This window comes from Sinocyclocheilus anshuiensis, unplaced genomic scaffold, assembly GCF_001515605.1.
Source record: "Sinocyclocheilus anshuiensis isolate Anshui unplaced genomic scaffold, SAMN03320099.WGS_v1.1 scaffold538, whole genome shotgun sequence".
Classification (NCBI taxonomy): Eukaryota; Metazoa; Chordata; class Actinopteri; order Cypriniformes; family Cyprinidae; genus Sinocyclocheilus; species Sinocyclocheilus anshuiensis.
The window spans coordinates 928111-943369 of record NW_015544166.1 but is presented as its reverse complement, the minus strand read 5'-3'; the positions used below and the strand labels follow the sequence as shown (position 1 = coordinate 943369).

The 15259-nt window shown below is 37.1% G+C and overlaps 1 protein-coding gene across 1 annotated transcript; it reads right to left on the bottom strand.

The window, feature by feature from the left end:
* Window positions 1-3028: 3028 nt before the first annotated feature.
* On the bottom strand, window positions 3029-13148 carry LOC107695858 (pendrin-like). Its single transcript, XM_016495937.1, has 19 exons — window positions 13015-13148; window positions 12792-12931; window positions 12598-12708; window positions 12060-12163; window positions 11961-12023; window positions 11635-11799; window positions 10851-10933; window positions 10396-10543; window positions 6678-6791; window positions 6490-6567; window positions 6280-6375; window positions 5897-6003; window positions 4894-4963; window positions 4696-4788; window positions 4496-4591; window positions 4093-4329; window positions 3710-3764; window positions 3149-3294; window positions 3029-3061 (listed from the first exon to the last, which is right to left on the bottom strand). The coding sequence occupies exons 1-19, from the start codon at window positions 13146-13148 to the stop codon at window positions 3029-3031; spliced, it is 2073 nt and encodes a 690-aa protein (XP_016351423.1).
* Window positions 13149-15259: the final 2111 nt, after the last annotated feature.

Sequence of the window (15259 nt, the reverse complement as noted above, 5' to 3'; positions counted from 1 at the left end):
GCCGAATGGACAGGCTATGGAAAAGGGATCTAAGGATGAAGCTACAAGATTCAGTGTTTTGGTCTGATAGCACTGCTGTGTTAAAATATATTCAAAATGAGTCCTCCAGATTTAAGTGTTTTGTTGCCAATAGAGTGTCTGAGATCTTGAGAGCATCCAGCGCAACTCAGTGGAGATATATAGATTCTGCCAACAATCCTGCTGACTTTGCCTCAAGGGGGCTAAAGTTAGATCTTTTACTTAAGGAGCAGATGTGGAAGTTTGGCCCTCCCTTCCTTATTAGATCACAGGAAGAGTGGCCAAATAACCCAACTGATTTGGAAAAGAGTTTGGTACAAGACCCAGAAATCAAGCAAGAAGTTGTGGTTAACACACTACTGGTTCAAACTGAGGAGAGAGATGATGCTGTAGCACGGCTTATCAATCATTATTCATCATGGACACGTCTGAGGAAGGCTGTGGCCTGGATCCTTAGGCTGAAGAGAATTCTTCAAAATCTAAGTAAAAGGAGAAAACAATTGAAGAGAACTCTCGATTGTACTGAATCTAATCAACCACTGAAGGTTATCATTGATGAAAACATGCGTAAACTACAATCCAGTATGGGCGAAGGCTATTTTTCAGTGGATGAAAATGTGGACAAAAGTGAAATGGAGATTGTGCGCTTTTGCCAAAGGATGAGGTTCCCAGAGGAATTGATATCTTTACAGAGAGGTGAAGAAGTCAAGCGGAGCAGTCCTCTGTATTGTCTCAATCCAATACTTGAGGCAGGTGTAATAAGAACGTATGGATGTCTGGATAATGCAGTCATGCCTGAAGAATCAAAGCATCCAATAATACTGCCAAAGGATCTGCATATTTCTGAGCTCCTCTTAAGGCATATTCACAATGAGGTCGGACACAGTGGACGGAATTACATGTTGGCTAGGCTACGTAAACGATATTGGATACCAGGAGCAAGTTCAGCCATACGTAGAGTTCTGTCCAGATGTGTAATCTGCAAATGATTTCAAGGAACAACAGGATGCCAGCAGATGGCAAATTTACCTTCAAGTAGAGTCTCACCAGATGAACCACCATTTACTCGAGTTGGAGTTGATTGTTTTGGTCCATTTGAGATCAAACGTGGACGAAGCACTGTGAAGCAAAATGTAGTCACTTTTACCTGTTTGTCAATAAGAGTCATACATATCGAAGTGGTTGCATCATTAGATACAGATTCTTTCATTCATGCTTTGCGACGGTTCATGGCACGACGTGGTCAAGTATCAGAGTTATGTTCAGATGATGGAACCAACTTTGTTGGAGCCGAACGAGAATTGAGAGAAGCCATAAAAAACTGGAACCATGATAAGATCAGTGATGTTCTAATCCAGAAGAGTATCAAATGGATATTTAATCCTCCTACAGCATCTCATCACGGAGGTGTTTGGGAGAGGATGATTCGATCAGTGAGGAAGATTATGAATTCAATCTTGAGAGGGCAGAGTATAGATGAAGAGAGTCTTCATACGCTTTTGTGCGAAGTGGAGTCAATTATCATTACGTGTGTCGTAGACATATACGTGTGTCATAGATGGTGACAAGTACAGTACATGACCGACCGGTTTTTGAGGAGATGGCTAAATGAATACTTACCTCAGCTACAGGAACGACAGAAATGGTAAAGAGAATACATTTTCAAGTGGGAGATGTTGTACTTGTTGTCAATGATGCTGCCCCTCGAAACTGGATTATGGGTGAAACCATTCATACTACACCAGATAAAAGGGGATTGATTCGCCAAGTAAGGATTAAAACAAGGTACAACTGCTTAGACAGACCGGTCACCAAGATTTGTCTACTTCTTGAAGCTGAAGAAGACTGTAATTGATTTTTTTGTTGAGCGCTCAATGACGTACGGACGTAATGACATGGATATGATGACTGACTTATAGACAGACTTTTCTTGGACCCTTTTTGACTGACATGACTTAAGATTTGGACTAGAAGATATACAGACATTTATTTATTTATTTGTTTTTTACATGGACAAATGCATACACACACACATATATAAGTATATTTGTATGTTTGTAAATGATTTTGTATGTTGTACAATTTATGTATGTATTTATTGTTGTTGTTAATTGATGATGATGATTATTATCTCTCTTTTTTGTAATAATCATGGGGCCGGAATGTAAGAGCATTCATTCTTTCTTATTTCTTATTGGTTATTCACGGTCACGTGGGTGATCACTTCCGTTTTCTTTATTATTTCCTTTGTCAGATTGTTTGTTAGGTTGGAAGGGGCGAAGAGCGGGAGATGACATCCGTCATGTTGCATCATGTTACAACTGGCCACTTTAACTAGTAGCCATTGTTTTTCTCCATGGGTAATTTTTTCCTCATTGAGCAATATCAGCATGTGCCGAAACATTCCTTTTATTATATCTTGTTTATCTTGTAGCTTTGATTATCAGGATTTATAATCACCCAAATTATCAGGTTCAATAAGCCAACAAGAAATGTATCAGTCACCTCCAAATTCATGTTATCATTGAGCAGCTTTATTATGAGACAATTGACCCTTCACCGGGAGTTTGATTGACAGGTGATCTGACCAATCATAAAGCCGAATCTGCCAATTTGTCCGGCAAACACACCAAACAGGAGAGTAGATTAACATCAGTGGACTTGAACTTGAAAAATGGTGTGTATTGACATCTTTCGGCGGTTGAAGCAAGATACCGTCTCATGTTCATTCATGTTTATTTTGTGCTATAACTAGTAAAGAGGAAGAGACGATCAGTTCACGTGCCACTTGAACTGAGGTGCTACAGTGATCTGTCACGACACATTAAAGAGCCACAAAACGGTATTTATTGTTTGAATTTCTTTGGTCCAAGATGTATTTTTCACTGCGTGAGAACCTGATGTGTGGTGTGAGAGCAGCATGGCTTGTCAGACGTAGCAACAGTAATGAAGGGGGGTGGGTCTTTGCGAAGGGTCAGTTGACACATGGAACTGTTGGCATGTATAAGATCTACATGAACACAGGTAATATATTCACCATGTCCTTTTTGCAAAAAGTGTTTTTTCTGTGAGATCACAAACTATTCTGTCACTATTCAGTCACCCCTCAAGTTTAAAATGTTAATCTTACCTTCTCAGCTAATGGATCCTCATCATTTCCAGTGGAGGTTTCCAGCTGAATGAATAGAATGGCGTCATGGACGGAGAGGAAGAGAATATCTCTAGTAACCTCTTCATCAAAGAAGGACAGGGCCTCCATTCTCCTGACAAGCTCACCTGTGGCACAAGGACCCTTTAGGTTATTCACCGTGTCCTAACCTACCATTATCATGCTGGAGTTTGTAGCAACAGTGACGTGACATGTGGCCAAGTATGGTGACCCATACTCGGAATTAGTGCTCTGCATTTACCCATCCAAAGTGCACACACACAGCAGTGAACACACACACACACACCGTGAACACACACCCGGAGCAGTGGGCAGCCATTTTATGCTGCGGCGCCCGGGGAGCAGTTGGGGGTTCGGTGCCTTGCTCAAGGGCACCTCAGTCGTGGTATTGAAGGTGGGAGAGAGCGCTGTACATTCACTCCCCCCACCTACAATCCCTGCTGGTACGAGACTCGAACCCACAACCTTTGGGTTATGAGTCCGACTCTCTAACCATTAGGCCACGACCAGCTCAGGCCTTACCATCACAGCCTGCGATGTAGACGCTGACCCCAATTCGTATGAATTCCTTCACCACCTGTGAAGATGGGACGAATTAGCTACTGCTTGGTTTTGCTCCACATCGTTCCAAACCTTTCTTATTTGAAACACACAAGAAGATATTTTGAAGACAATTCGATGAAAGTCAGTGGGGTTCAAAACAACACTGGACTCCATTGACTTTCATTGTATGGACAATCAAACAATGAGGCCTTTTTCAAAATATCATCTTTTGTGTTCTGTGGAAGACAGAAAGTCATACAGGTTTGGAATGACATGAAGGTCACCATCATATTGTGGATATGCATTATTGCAATGTAACGATGACTCAGTTAAGAGCAATAAAGATAAAGCAATAAACGCACCAGTTTGAGGGACTTGGCTGCTACCACGTCCAGGAATGAGACAGCAGAAAAGTCCACCACGAGGCTGTGAAAATGGACTGTGGGTACTGACACACTGACAGGCAGCTCAGACGTCCAGTCTACCTGAACCTTCACCTCTGAGTCTAGCTGAGACGCCCCTTCCTCCAGCTCAGGAACCTGCTCTTTTTCAAAGGCTTGGTTTTCTACTCCCAGTGAGGCCACTGGCACCAAACCATTCTGTGAAGGACAGCAGATATGGGAAAGGGCAGAAATGGGAAAGACCAGAATGTGTTGTAATAAAAGGTCGGTGATCAAAATAAGTTTTTTTTCTTGAAAGCATTCCAAAAAATTTCAAATGTTTGATTTACAGATACTTTGCGAGAATCTGTTGTGCAGAACGTACCTCTGTTGCTTGTAGTTTTCCTTTTTTAATGAGTTTGTGAATCTTCTTCAAAGCTTTATTTCTTTTCTTGAACACCCGCACTGCATCAAACCCCACCTGTAAGAATTAATAAGCACACCATGTTTTATTTTTTTTTCAAACCAAATCAAATCATATAGTTTATCTTTTCAGAATTTAGAATTACAGTAAAGTAAACTCACCTCTTCTCTCAGCTTCTCTTTGAAGTAATCAATATTTGCAAAGTAAATGGGTGAGTTGCACTTGAAGATCTTTATTCCAGGAATTTCATCAATCTGAAAGTTTTGGGAAATACCATGTTAGTTTAAAACATGTATAATGTTCGTATATATGTTGTGTCAAGTTACTGATTATTGACAACATGAAAATGTGCATCTTACATTTTTGTAGTCCTTCATGTTTTTGTAGATATTAGTATTTGGGACATTTCCAAGAGTGGCACAAGAAGGGCTGAATGAAATAAGAGTTTAATCTTCAAATACATGTCTTTAAAAACAAAATTCACCATGATTTATGTTTCACAATTAAAGGTGCAATAGGTGATTGTCTTCAGAAAATTTTTTTGTTATGCTGGTTGAAAGTCTCTTCACATCCCGATAGCAATCATTAAGTTAAAGGGGTCATATGATGTTGCTAAAAAGAACATTATTTTGTGTATTTGGTGTAATGAAATGTGTTTATGCGGTTTAAGGTTCAAAAAACACATTATTTTCCACATACTGTACATTATCGTTTCTCCTCTATGCAACGCCTTTCTGAAACGATAAGAGATACATATGAAATGTGCAGAGCAGGAGGGGTGCAAGGACTGGAATTGGGAACCGCTGATGTAGCCTATTGTAACTTGTCTCTGGTATTCTGGTCTGTCAGCGTATATGTATTCAGGGGGCGTGGCTTTGGACGTCGATTGCAGGGAGGGTGGGACGTTCGCTTTCAGTGCTATCAGGCTAAAGTTAGCATTTTCCAAGATCTCCTACTGCACCTTTAATTTACATTACATTTAAATGTAATGTCACAATTAATTTACATATATTTACATATTCTAATTTGTATTTAACAGTACTTATTCTTTTATACTACTTGGAATTCTGTTAAATTTTACAAAACAAGCATATATGTGATTAATATGTGATTAACATTAATATTATACCCTTATTATTGACAATATTTACACTCATCATTTGAGCTATATCATAAACATCAAGCTGCACTAATTCAGATTAAAAAGCAGTTGTGACATTTCTCAACAAATATACCAAAACCTTACTAAAAAACAAAATGTAAAAAATAAATTTGCTTTGCGTCAAGTAAAAAAAAATGTAACCAGTTTTGTGTACTTTACACTCAAGCGCACTTTAAAGTCTTTACAACTGTGCTACTTACAATTGTGTTCTGACCACCACTGTGCCCATCTCAAATACCAGACCAGCCAGCAGACCCACATCTAAACCCAGCACAATGGATGCCAGGCACGTAGCTATCCAGATGAGCTGCAGAAGTATAAGGATTCATATGCACTCATGTCAAACGAGTGTAATCTAATTTTTATACAAATAAAATGATTCACATGATTCCATTTGCTTAAGGTAATCAGAGCACTAATTAATGTTATAATCCTCAAAAAAGGATTGTTTAACAGAAACTTGTTATACTTGTACACAGTCTTTCATATCTGATGTTTCAAAAAGCTTGTCTCATCTTTTGACTATTTTTCTACCAGTACTCATCTCATTCTGTTCATTTATCAGGCTTGTGATGTTACTTACACAGTCTGTTCTGTTCTGTCTCCAGAGTACAGGCACTTCTGAGATCTGCATGAACATGCCCTTCAGGTTGGCTATAACAATGCCAGCCAGCACTGACTGTGGGACAGAGAGGGATGACATCATGAGTTGCATGAAGAATATTGCAACGAATGTCGAATGTTGTTGAATGACGAATGTTCTCTATTAAAACATTAGGCTCCTCCACCACACCTTCTGCAAAGGCTGAAGAAATGGCCCAAGGGCCAAAATCACTATCATCACCATCAGAGCTGAGATGATACCAGCAATCTGCAATAGTGAGAGGAGGGAACAGTTAAACAGGGAGTATTGCATTTACACACACACACATACACACACACACTTGTAAAAGTGCTGGAGTTAGAGCATGTGCATTTTACCTGACTCTTCCCCCCTGTGCTTTCCTGTACTGCTGTCCGTGACAATGCAGTGCTGGCCACAAAGCTTGAGAAACATCCTCCAAAAATATTGCTGACGCCAAAAGCTATCAGCTCCTAATGGGAATAGAAGTGTAGTAGACCAGATCAGACAGTTTATAATCAATCTGTATCAATTAATCACCAGAAATGCAGTCTTTATGGTATCTACAAAACAAAGAAACAAAAAAAAAAAAAGATTTGAATACAACCCTTGGCAAAAAATTATGGAATCACCACACTTAGAAGATACTTTAAATAAAGAAACTATAAAAAAATATCAAAATTGCATAAAAAATATAATATTTTATATAAACATCAGATATATACTATATAAAAAATATAATAAACATTTAAACTATATAAAAATAAATAACAAACAAATCACAATATCAAGTAGAGGGAAAAAATTATGGAATCCTTCAATGTTGAGGAAAAAAATATGGAATCAGCTTGTAATTTGCATTTCTGAAATAAATACCGGCACATATCTAAAATGCTAATTAATCAGCAGTTAAACAGAGAGTGCTTCCAGACCTTAACGAGCTGTTGGACTTGGCTAATTGAAAGGAAACATGACTCCAACAAGAGAGCTGTCTGTTGAAACAATGGAAAGGATTATAAAACTCCTTCAAAAAGGAAATCCATCACAGAGTGTGGCAAAAGAAGTTGGATGTTCCCAGTCAGCTGTTTCTAAAATTTGGTGCAAGTATAAACAAAATGGAAAGGTTACAAAAGGAAAACATACAGGCAGACCAAGGAAGACCTCAAAGCGTCAGGATAGAAAACTCAAAGCAATTTGCCTTGAAAATAGAAAATGCACAACGAAACAAATGGGCGGAAACAGGAGTCAATGTGTGTGAAAGAACTGTAAGAAACTGGCTGAATTAAATGAGATTTAAATATAGAAAAGCCAAACGAAAACCAGCATTAACACCTAAACAAGAAAGCAAGGTTACAGTGGGCTAAAGAGAAGCAGTCGTGGAGTGTGGATGATTGGATGAAAGTGATATTCAGTGATGAATCACGAATCTGCATTGGACAAGGAGATGATGCTGAAACTTTTGTTTGGTGCCATTCTAATGAAATGTATAAAGATGACTGCCTGAAGAAAACAACTACATTTCCTAACTCATTTTTGATATGGGGTTGCATGTCAGGTAAAGGACCAGGGGAAATGGCAATCCTTTCCTCAACAGTTAATGCACAAGTGAACATTGAAATCAATAGAATATTCACAAGGTTACAGTGGGCTAAAGAGAAGCAGTCGTGGAGTGTGGATGATTGGATGAAAGTGATATTCAGTGATGAATCACGAATCTGCATTGGACAAGGAGATGATGCTGAAACTTTTGTTTGGTGCCATTCTAATGAAATGTATAAAGATGACTGCCTGAAGAAAAAAACTACATTTCCTAACTCATTTTTGATATGGGGTTGCATGTCAGGTAAGGACCAGGGGAAATGGCAATCCTTTCCTCAACAGTTAATGCACAAGTGAACATTGAAATCAATAGAATATTCATATTGAATTCATATTCATTCCATCAATAGAAAAGAAGTTTGGTGATGATGTCATTTTTCAGGATGACAATGCATCTTTCCACAGAGCAAAGAGTGTTAAAGCTTTTCTTCAGGAAAGGCATATCATCTCAATGACATGGCCAGCAAACGGTTGAAAATTTATGGTGGAAATTGAAAAAACTGGTCCATGACAAGGCTCCATCTTGCAAAGCTGATCTGTCAACCGCTATTGGACAAAGTTGGAACCAGCTTGATGAAGAATATTGTTTTTCATTAGTGAAGGCCATGCCCCAAAGAATTCAGGCTGTCATAAAAGCAAGTGGAGGAGCAACAAAGTACTAACTGTGTGTTTTGGTAGATGATTCCATTATTTTTTCCTCAACATTGAATGATTCCATATTTTTTTCCTCTGATATGGAAAACAAATTTTCATTCATTAAAAGTTTAATATCTTTTTTGAGGTACGTTTCACATAACCAGAATGTTGAATTATTAAACAAAAATTGTTTTGTGTGATATCTGTGATTCGTTAATTTGTTATGAAGTAAAAAAAAATGGGTAAACATCTAAGTGTGTTGATTCCATATTTTTGACAGAGGTTGTACCAATAACAAATCAGTATGAAAATAAATTACAGTGCTAACAAAACAAAACAAATGTAGCTGTGTAGTAAAGCTCTATGCTGCACTGCCGGGTTTAGAAATTATATCAACTGCTGCTGCAAACTCAGACTCGTTCTGTTTTGGCAGGTGAAAGTGGCCTTTAAAAGTATCAATTAAATACCAGCAATTCACTTTTTGGTATCCACTGAACAAAAATGTAATCCTAGGTTGCAAATATATTTTGATCTGACCCCTAATCTGAATCTTTAAGTATTTGTTTTGTTTACAGTGCTCACAAAACAAATGTAGCTGTACCCTAAAACTGCACTGCATGGTTTTTATAATGTATGTTAAATGATGCCAGCTCCTGTTGTAAACTCGCATTCATTTGCTTAAAACGAATCATAAATCAGTATGCAAATACATTTTTAAATCTTCAAGGATTTGTTTTGTTTATAGTGCTAAAAAAATGAAGCAAAACAAATGAAACAAAGCAAAAAATGAAAAGGCAATGTGAAATGAAACAAAAACATGAAACGTGAAACGTGAAACGAAAGAACAAATTAAACAAAACGAGAAAATAAACAAAACAAAACCAAAGAAAATGAAACAAATGTAGCTGTCCCCTAAAGCTCTGCAATGCACTGCATGGTTTATATAATGTGTTTATTTAATGATATCAGCTCCTGTAAACGCTTTCATTTAGTTTTGGAAGGTGAAAGTGACCTTAAAACCAATCAGAAATCAGTATGCAAATACATTTAAAATCTTCAAGGATTTGTTGTGTTTTAAGTGCTAACAAAATGAAACAAAACAAAACAAAGCAAAACGCGAAACAAGAAACAAAACGCGAAACAAAATGTTAAATGAAACAAAACAAACAAAGTGTTAAACGACATGAGAAACAAAACAAACAAAATGAAACAAATGTAGCTATGCCCTAAAGCTTTGCACTGTCTGGTTTAGAAAAAAATAGTCACTGTTATAAACTCAGATTCGTTCTGTGCTGGCAGGTAATGGAAAAGTGACCTTAAAAGGCCAATCACAAATCAGTATGCAAATACTTTTTTTAAACAAAATCCTAACCAGAATCTTTAAGGATTTGTTTTGTTAACAAAACAAAACAAAACAAAAATCACTGTAGCCATGCCCTGAAGCTCTATGCTGCACTGCCTAGTTTAGAAAAGGTATCGGCTACTTTTGCAAACTCAAATTTGGAATGTTCTGGCAGGTGAACTAGTTCTTTCTGGCTCTCCCTCACGTTACTGTCATTTTTTCATCAGTGGGAGAGTGCTAATCTGACCCTTATTATACTTAAAAAATGCTTCACACTAAAATAAGAACACTTGCTTTTTTTTTCTTCCCTCAGTACTTATTAATAGCACCCACATTTCTTGCAAGAAACCAACTAAAGCTGTAGTTCTCAGCTGGTTTTGCCACCTAAAAAGCACAAAATGCATTGTGTTCTGCACAAATCATTTTACTATGCTAATTTAGCCATTGGACTAAAGCATAATTGCAGTGTCAAGACACATTCACACAGTATTTTTGTATACCTGGTTGCCATCGACTGTGTAATCATGTTTTGCTGCGTGGACTTTTGCCACTGAGACTGCTACTGCATAACCAACCACTGCAGTGGAAAAACTAGAGCCCAAAATATTCCCAGTAAGTGCTATATTTGGTATTTGTGGCAGTGCAAACCTGTGGAAACACAAGCAGACATACTGTTTTACTACAGATTCACATACCAGTTTTGTACACTACTTGTACTGTGAGTGTTTTATGCTGTTGTCTCTGATGTAGTATGCTGCTATTGTTTTTAACATAACACTGTTTTATGTTATTATTGCATAAAGGATTTTAAACAGTCTGTCAGTGTCATTGTTCTAAAGATGACATTTCTGCTGAAAATCATTACAGGGACAATAATAGTATGTCAATATAAAGTGACTGAATGTGCACCCAGCCCTCATCAGGAAGCAGGAAATGCCACAGGAAGTGCTCTTACCCCCTGGGGAGGCTGTGGACAATGCTGGCGCCGTACTGGGAGTTTAGGTCCATCACATGAGAGATAGCAGAAGCTATCACTGTCTAACAGTTCGAAAGAGTGAAAGGTAACGACAGTCATTATTTTAAAAAATCATGTCAGTATCAGAGCCCTACAGGCTTAGTTTGTTTTGTATGGGAGAATTGTGGGAATCATTATTTAAAAAAAATCATGTTCGTGTCAGAGGCTTACAGGCTTACAAGTTTTTTTTTTTTTTAAGACTGTATGGGAGAATTGTGGGAAAACTGTACATACCACAATCACTTCTATGGGAATCGGCACTGGGATTTTATGCTGAAATTTTGTGTTGATCTCTTTCACAGCCATAACAATGAAGATTGTTAGTAATCCAGCAATCAAGTCCGCAATGTTCATTTGGTTGATGTTCCTACTTACATCAATGAGGGTCTAGATGTGGAAAACATACATTAATAATAATAATAATAATATAAAAATGTATAATATAATATATAAAATGTAAAGTGTATTTATTATTATATTTATAAAATATATAAAGTAAAAACACTAGTACATTTTAAATACAAATATTATAAATTATATTATCTGTTTTAGTTTTTTCAATTTTTTACTAGTCTCAGCCTATATAGTAGGGTCCAATATTTTGAGACCACTAGTGAAATTATTAAAAGTAACGCACACACACATCACAATATACAGTAAGTTTTTGAGTCTGAGATAAAAGATATTATAGATTGTAAAGATATTAATGATTTAAGAGACTCACATAAGCAAAGGAGAAGAATCCATTATGGTTGTGTATAGGAACAGACACAATGGTTTTAATCTGAGATATGAAGACATGAAAGGCAGCAGCAGTGGTGAAGCCACCTACCAGTGGGTCTGAGAGATACCTGACTAGAAAGCCCACCTGCATCAGCCCCATAGCCACCTGAGATTAAGTAAAACAAATTTGAGATGCAGCAATGCACTGCTGACAAAAAAAATTTAAAAATCTGCATTTTTTTCAACATGAAATACTACAATTACAAAATGTATAACTTTTTATTTTATCTTTATCACAGGTTTTAATTGCGAATTTTGTGACTTTACCTGGAATAATCCAACCAACAACGTCATGGTACAAGCCACCAGGATTCTCTGGGCCTCTCTTGCCTCTACATCAACCTCCATTAACCTTTCATCTGTCACTGTCTCATTCACACCTGTGATGTTCACTGGACGCAGAAAGTGCTCATCAGGAGCTAAGGTCAAAACTACAGAGCCCACCATCAGACAGGTGACAGGGAATGGACCTAAATGAGAGATAGAGACAAATAAAGAGAATGACAAGAAAGCGTTGCACATTTATTCAGTATTTATTTAGACACTTTCTATATGCATAAAATAATTGCACGGATTGCTACATTTGTATACAACACTGTGCAATGCATAGAATACAGTATCCATTATGAATAAACTCAAAGTAATATTATCCTTTTCATTTTCTTGAATCATTATTTTTTATTTAATTGCATTTCAAGCAATCAAGACATTTTCTACATAAAATTGGATTAGATGACAAAATAACCATATCCAAGATAATAACTGCATGCCATTTTTACAGAATAAAACATGCATTTACTGTTATATACTGAAACCGTTTCACATAAAATAGTAAGTAGAATGCATGCAGTAGATCTTTTTTAAAGGGTTGCTTATTTGATACCACTAAAAGCCATAGACCTACCCACAGAGATGTGTCTGGATGTGCCAAGCACAAAGTATGTAAGAATAGGAAAAAACGCAGAGTAGAGTCCATAGACTGGTGCAACAGAGGCCAGCAATGCATAAGCCACACCTGTACAACAAATTCAAACAATGACGTTGAAATGGCATCATGCTGATACTAAACTGGGGTTTTGTTCACAGATTGCATCTTACCTTGTAAACAGCATACTAGTCCTGTGGTGACCCCAGAAACGACATCACCGGGTAACCATTGCTTGACTGGGTATTTAGGAAGCCAATCCAGGATTGGCAGAAGCCCCTTTATCTTCTGAACAGCCCATTTATCAGTGCATCTGTGGAGAATTCATTTTATATGAATGAATATGAAGATGAAAACACTCGATGATATGACATCAAGTTCTTCTCATATACTCACCTGCAGGCTCTGCTCAGCCGTTCTCGTAAACTCTGGATCTCTTGGGCTTGTCTCTCATGAACCTGGTCAAAGACCCGGTTTGAGTAGATACGTCGTGACACGTGGTAATCATTTTCATGAAAACACTCGTCCATCGTATTGCCTGATTTGTTTGTCTGTGAAAATCTGCTTGGGTTGTATCTCTTCTGTTAGAAAAAAAGAAAAGCAGATTGATTAGATTTCAGATTAATTTCGATTTGCTGCTGCCAATGAAAATGTAAGCACACATCATGTTATACATAAATCAGTCGGATTGTAAATTTTCTACCTGCTGTCAACGTTTCATTTTCTTTCTCTCTTTTTCTAGGATGGCTAGTCCAGATAAGCGAACACTTAGAGGGTCTCGCCTCCCCTGTGTCAGAACAATCTGATCGAACAGACCAAAAGAGCCCTTCTCCCTTTCTCTGGCTGTACCTCCTTGTTCAATAGACCAGCTCTTCCAGGTCTGCACTAAGATCACTGAACCCATTGACATCAGAAACCAATATCCTTCTCTGAATAAGGAGGTTTATTTTAGAACCATACGTGCAAACACAATGGAAAACCTTATCCTGAAACCACTTATTCTTAATCAGTTTCACTATAATATCAGACGACACTGATGTTAAATGAAATCCTGCATTTATTCAAGTGTATTTGAATAAATTTATTTCTTGTCCATCAGTTTAAACTAACATACTCATTGGTATGATGAGTTGATTATGAAGCCTTACCTGTAAGGTTTTGAGAGAAATTTCACAAGAATAGGGTGCATCCATGCCAGACGTACACTTAAAGGCACATTTTGTCCATGTCTATGAAGTCGGACTCTCTTAATTGGGCCAGCATCCCTCTCTTTTGTATTTATAAGCAGCGTTGGGATGTGGGAGGTGTATCAGGTTTAAGCACCAACAGGAAGCATGAGGGAATTACATCAGAGGCCCACAGCATGCATCCTGTCAAGGGTGACTGTCCCTCCCAATCTTGTTGGAAAGCATGTGTGACTGTGTTTGTGATAGAAAGGGAGTGAGGGGGGTCTGTGATGTGTCAAAGGTGGGCTGTGTTGTATGTATGTACATGTTGATCAGTGCAGGTGTGACTGAACACTCAAGAAAGAATGACATGCTCTATGCACAACACAATCTGACCTTCTTAGTACAGATTGTCTAGATATGGCCAGATCTCTCCTAAGAACATGAGCCAGCTCTTGAATACATATTGTCTGACGACCGGTTGGTAAGCCAGAACTGAGTCTGGTTCATCATTTGTCTGAAACATCAGGCTATTTTTGGCATAGTAATTCTTTTCGAGTTTCTTCTTAGTACACTTGTGATGTAATGATGTTTACTACAAAAATATTTTGACTCATACCTCATTTTTGAAAATACTGAAAGGAAACAGTGAGGCCTTTACAATGGAAGTGATTAGGGCCAATCTCTGGAAAATTTAAAACCAGAAATGTGAAGCTTATAATTTTATAACAGCACTTCTTTAATTCTTCTGTTAAAACATTTATTTGAGCTAAAACGTTTAAATCATAATCTTTGCATTCATTTTATTTTTTTTACAGAATTGCATTTCTTGGTGACAAAGTTGTACAATTTAAATGATATGAAATAAATTGAACTTCTACACAGAAGAGTGATTTTTGTTTATTTGTTTATTTGTTTTCCACCTCTCTAAAATTATTTTAACATGTATATTCTTTACGTCTCTTGACTATACTATAAGAACAGTAAGTATTTTAACGTTTGTGGATTCACTTCATTTTCAGTGTCTCACTGTAACCAAGATTTATGCCTTTTTATAACAAAAAGGAGGAAGTGGAAAATAATTTTGTGGTAACCAGCATTATGCCACAAATGCTGTAGAATGAGCTTAATTTATATGCCGTCTGGGGTTTGTGTGTTTGTGTATTATATAATAAATTATATTATATTATAATGTTCATTATATATATATATATATATATATATATAATAGATTAATATTATTATAAAGATATAATTCTATAATGTATAACAAGTGTACATTATCATCACCTGTACTCCGATCTTAAAGCTGTTTTTTTTTCCTTGCCTTAAGATGTTCTTATAATCTTTATTGTATATTATTTGAAAGTGACATTTGACATTTATACTGAACAACTTAGCAACCTGGAGTCCAACTAGGATCAATGTATGGGAAACTGGTAATGTATATCGAAATATCGGAAATGTGTTTAAAA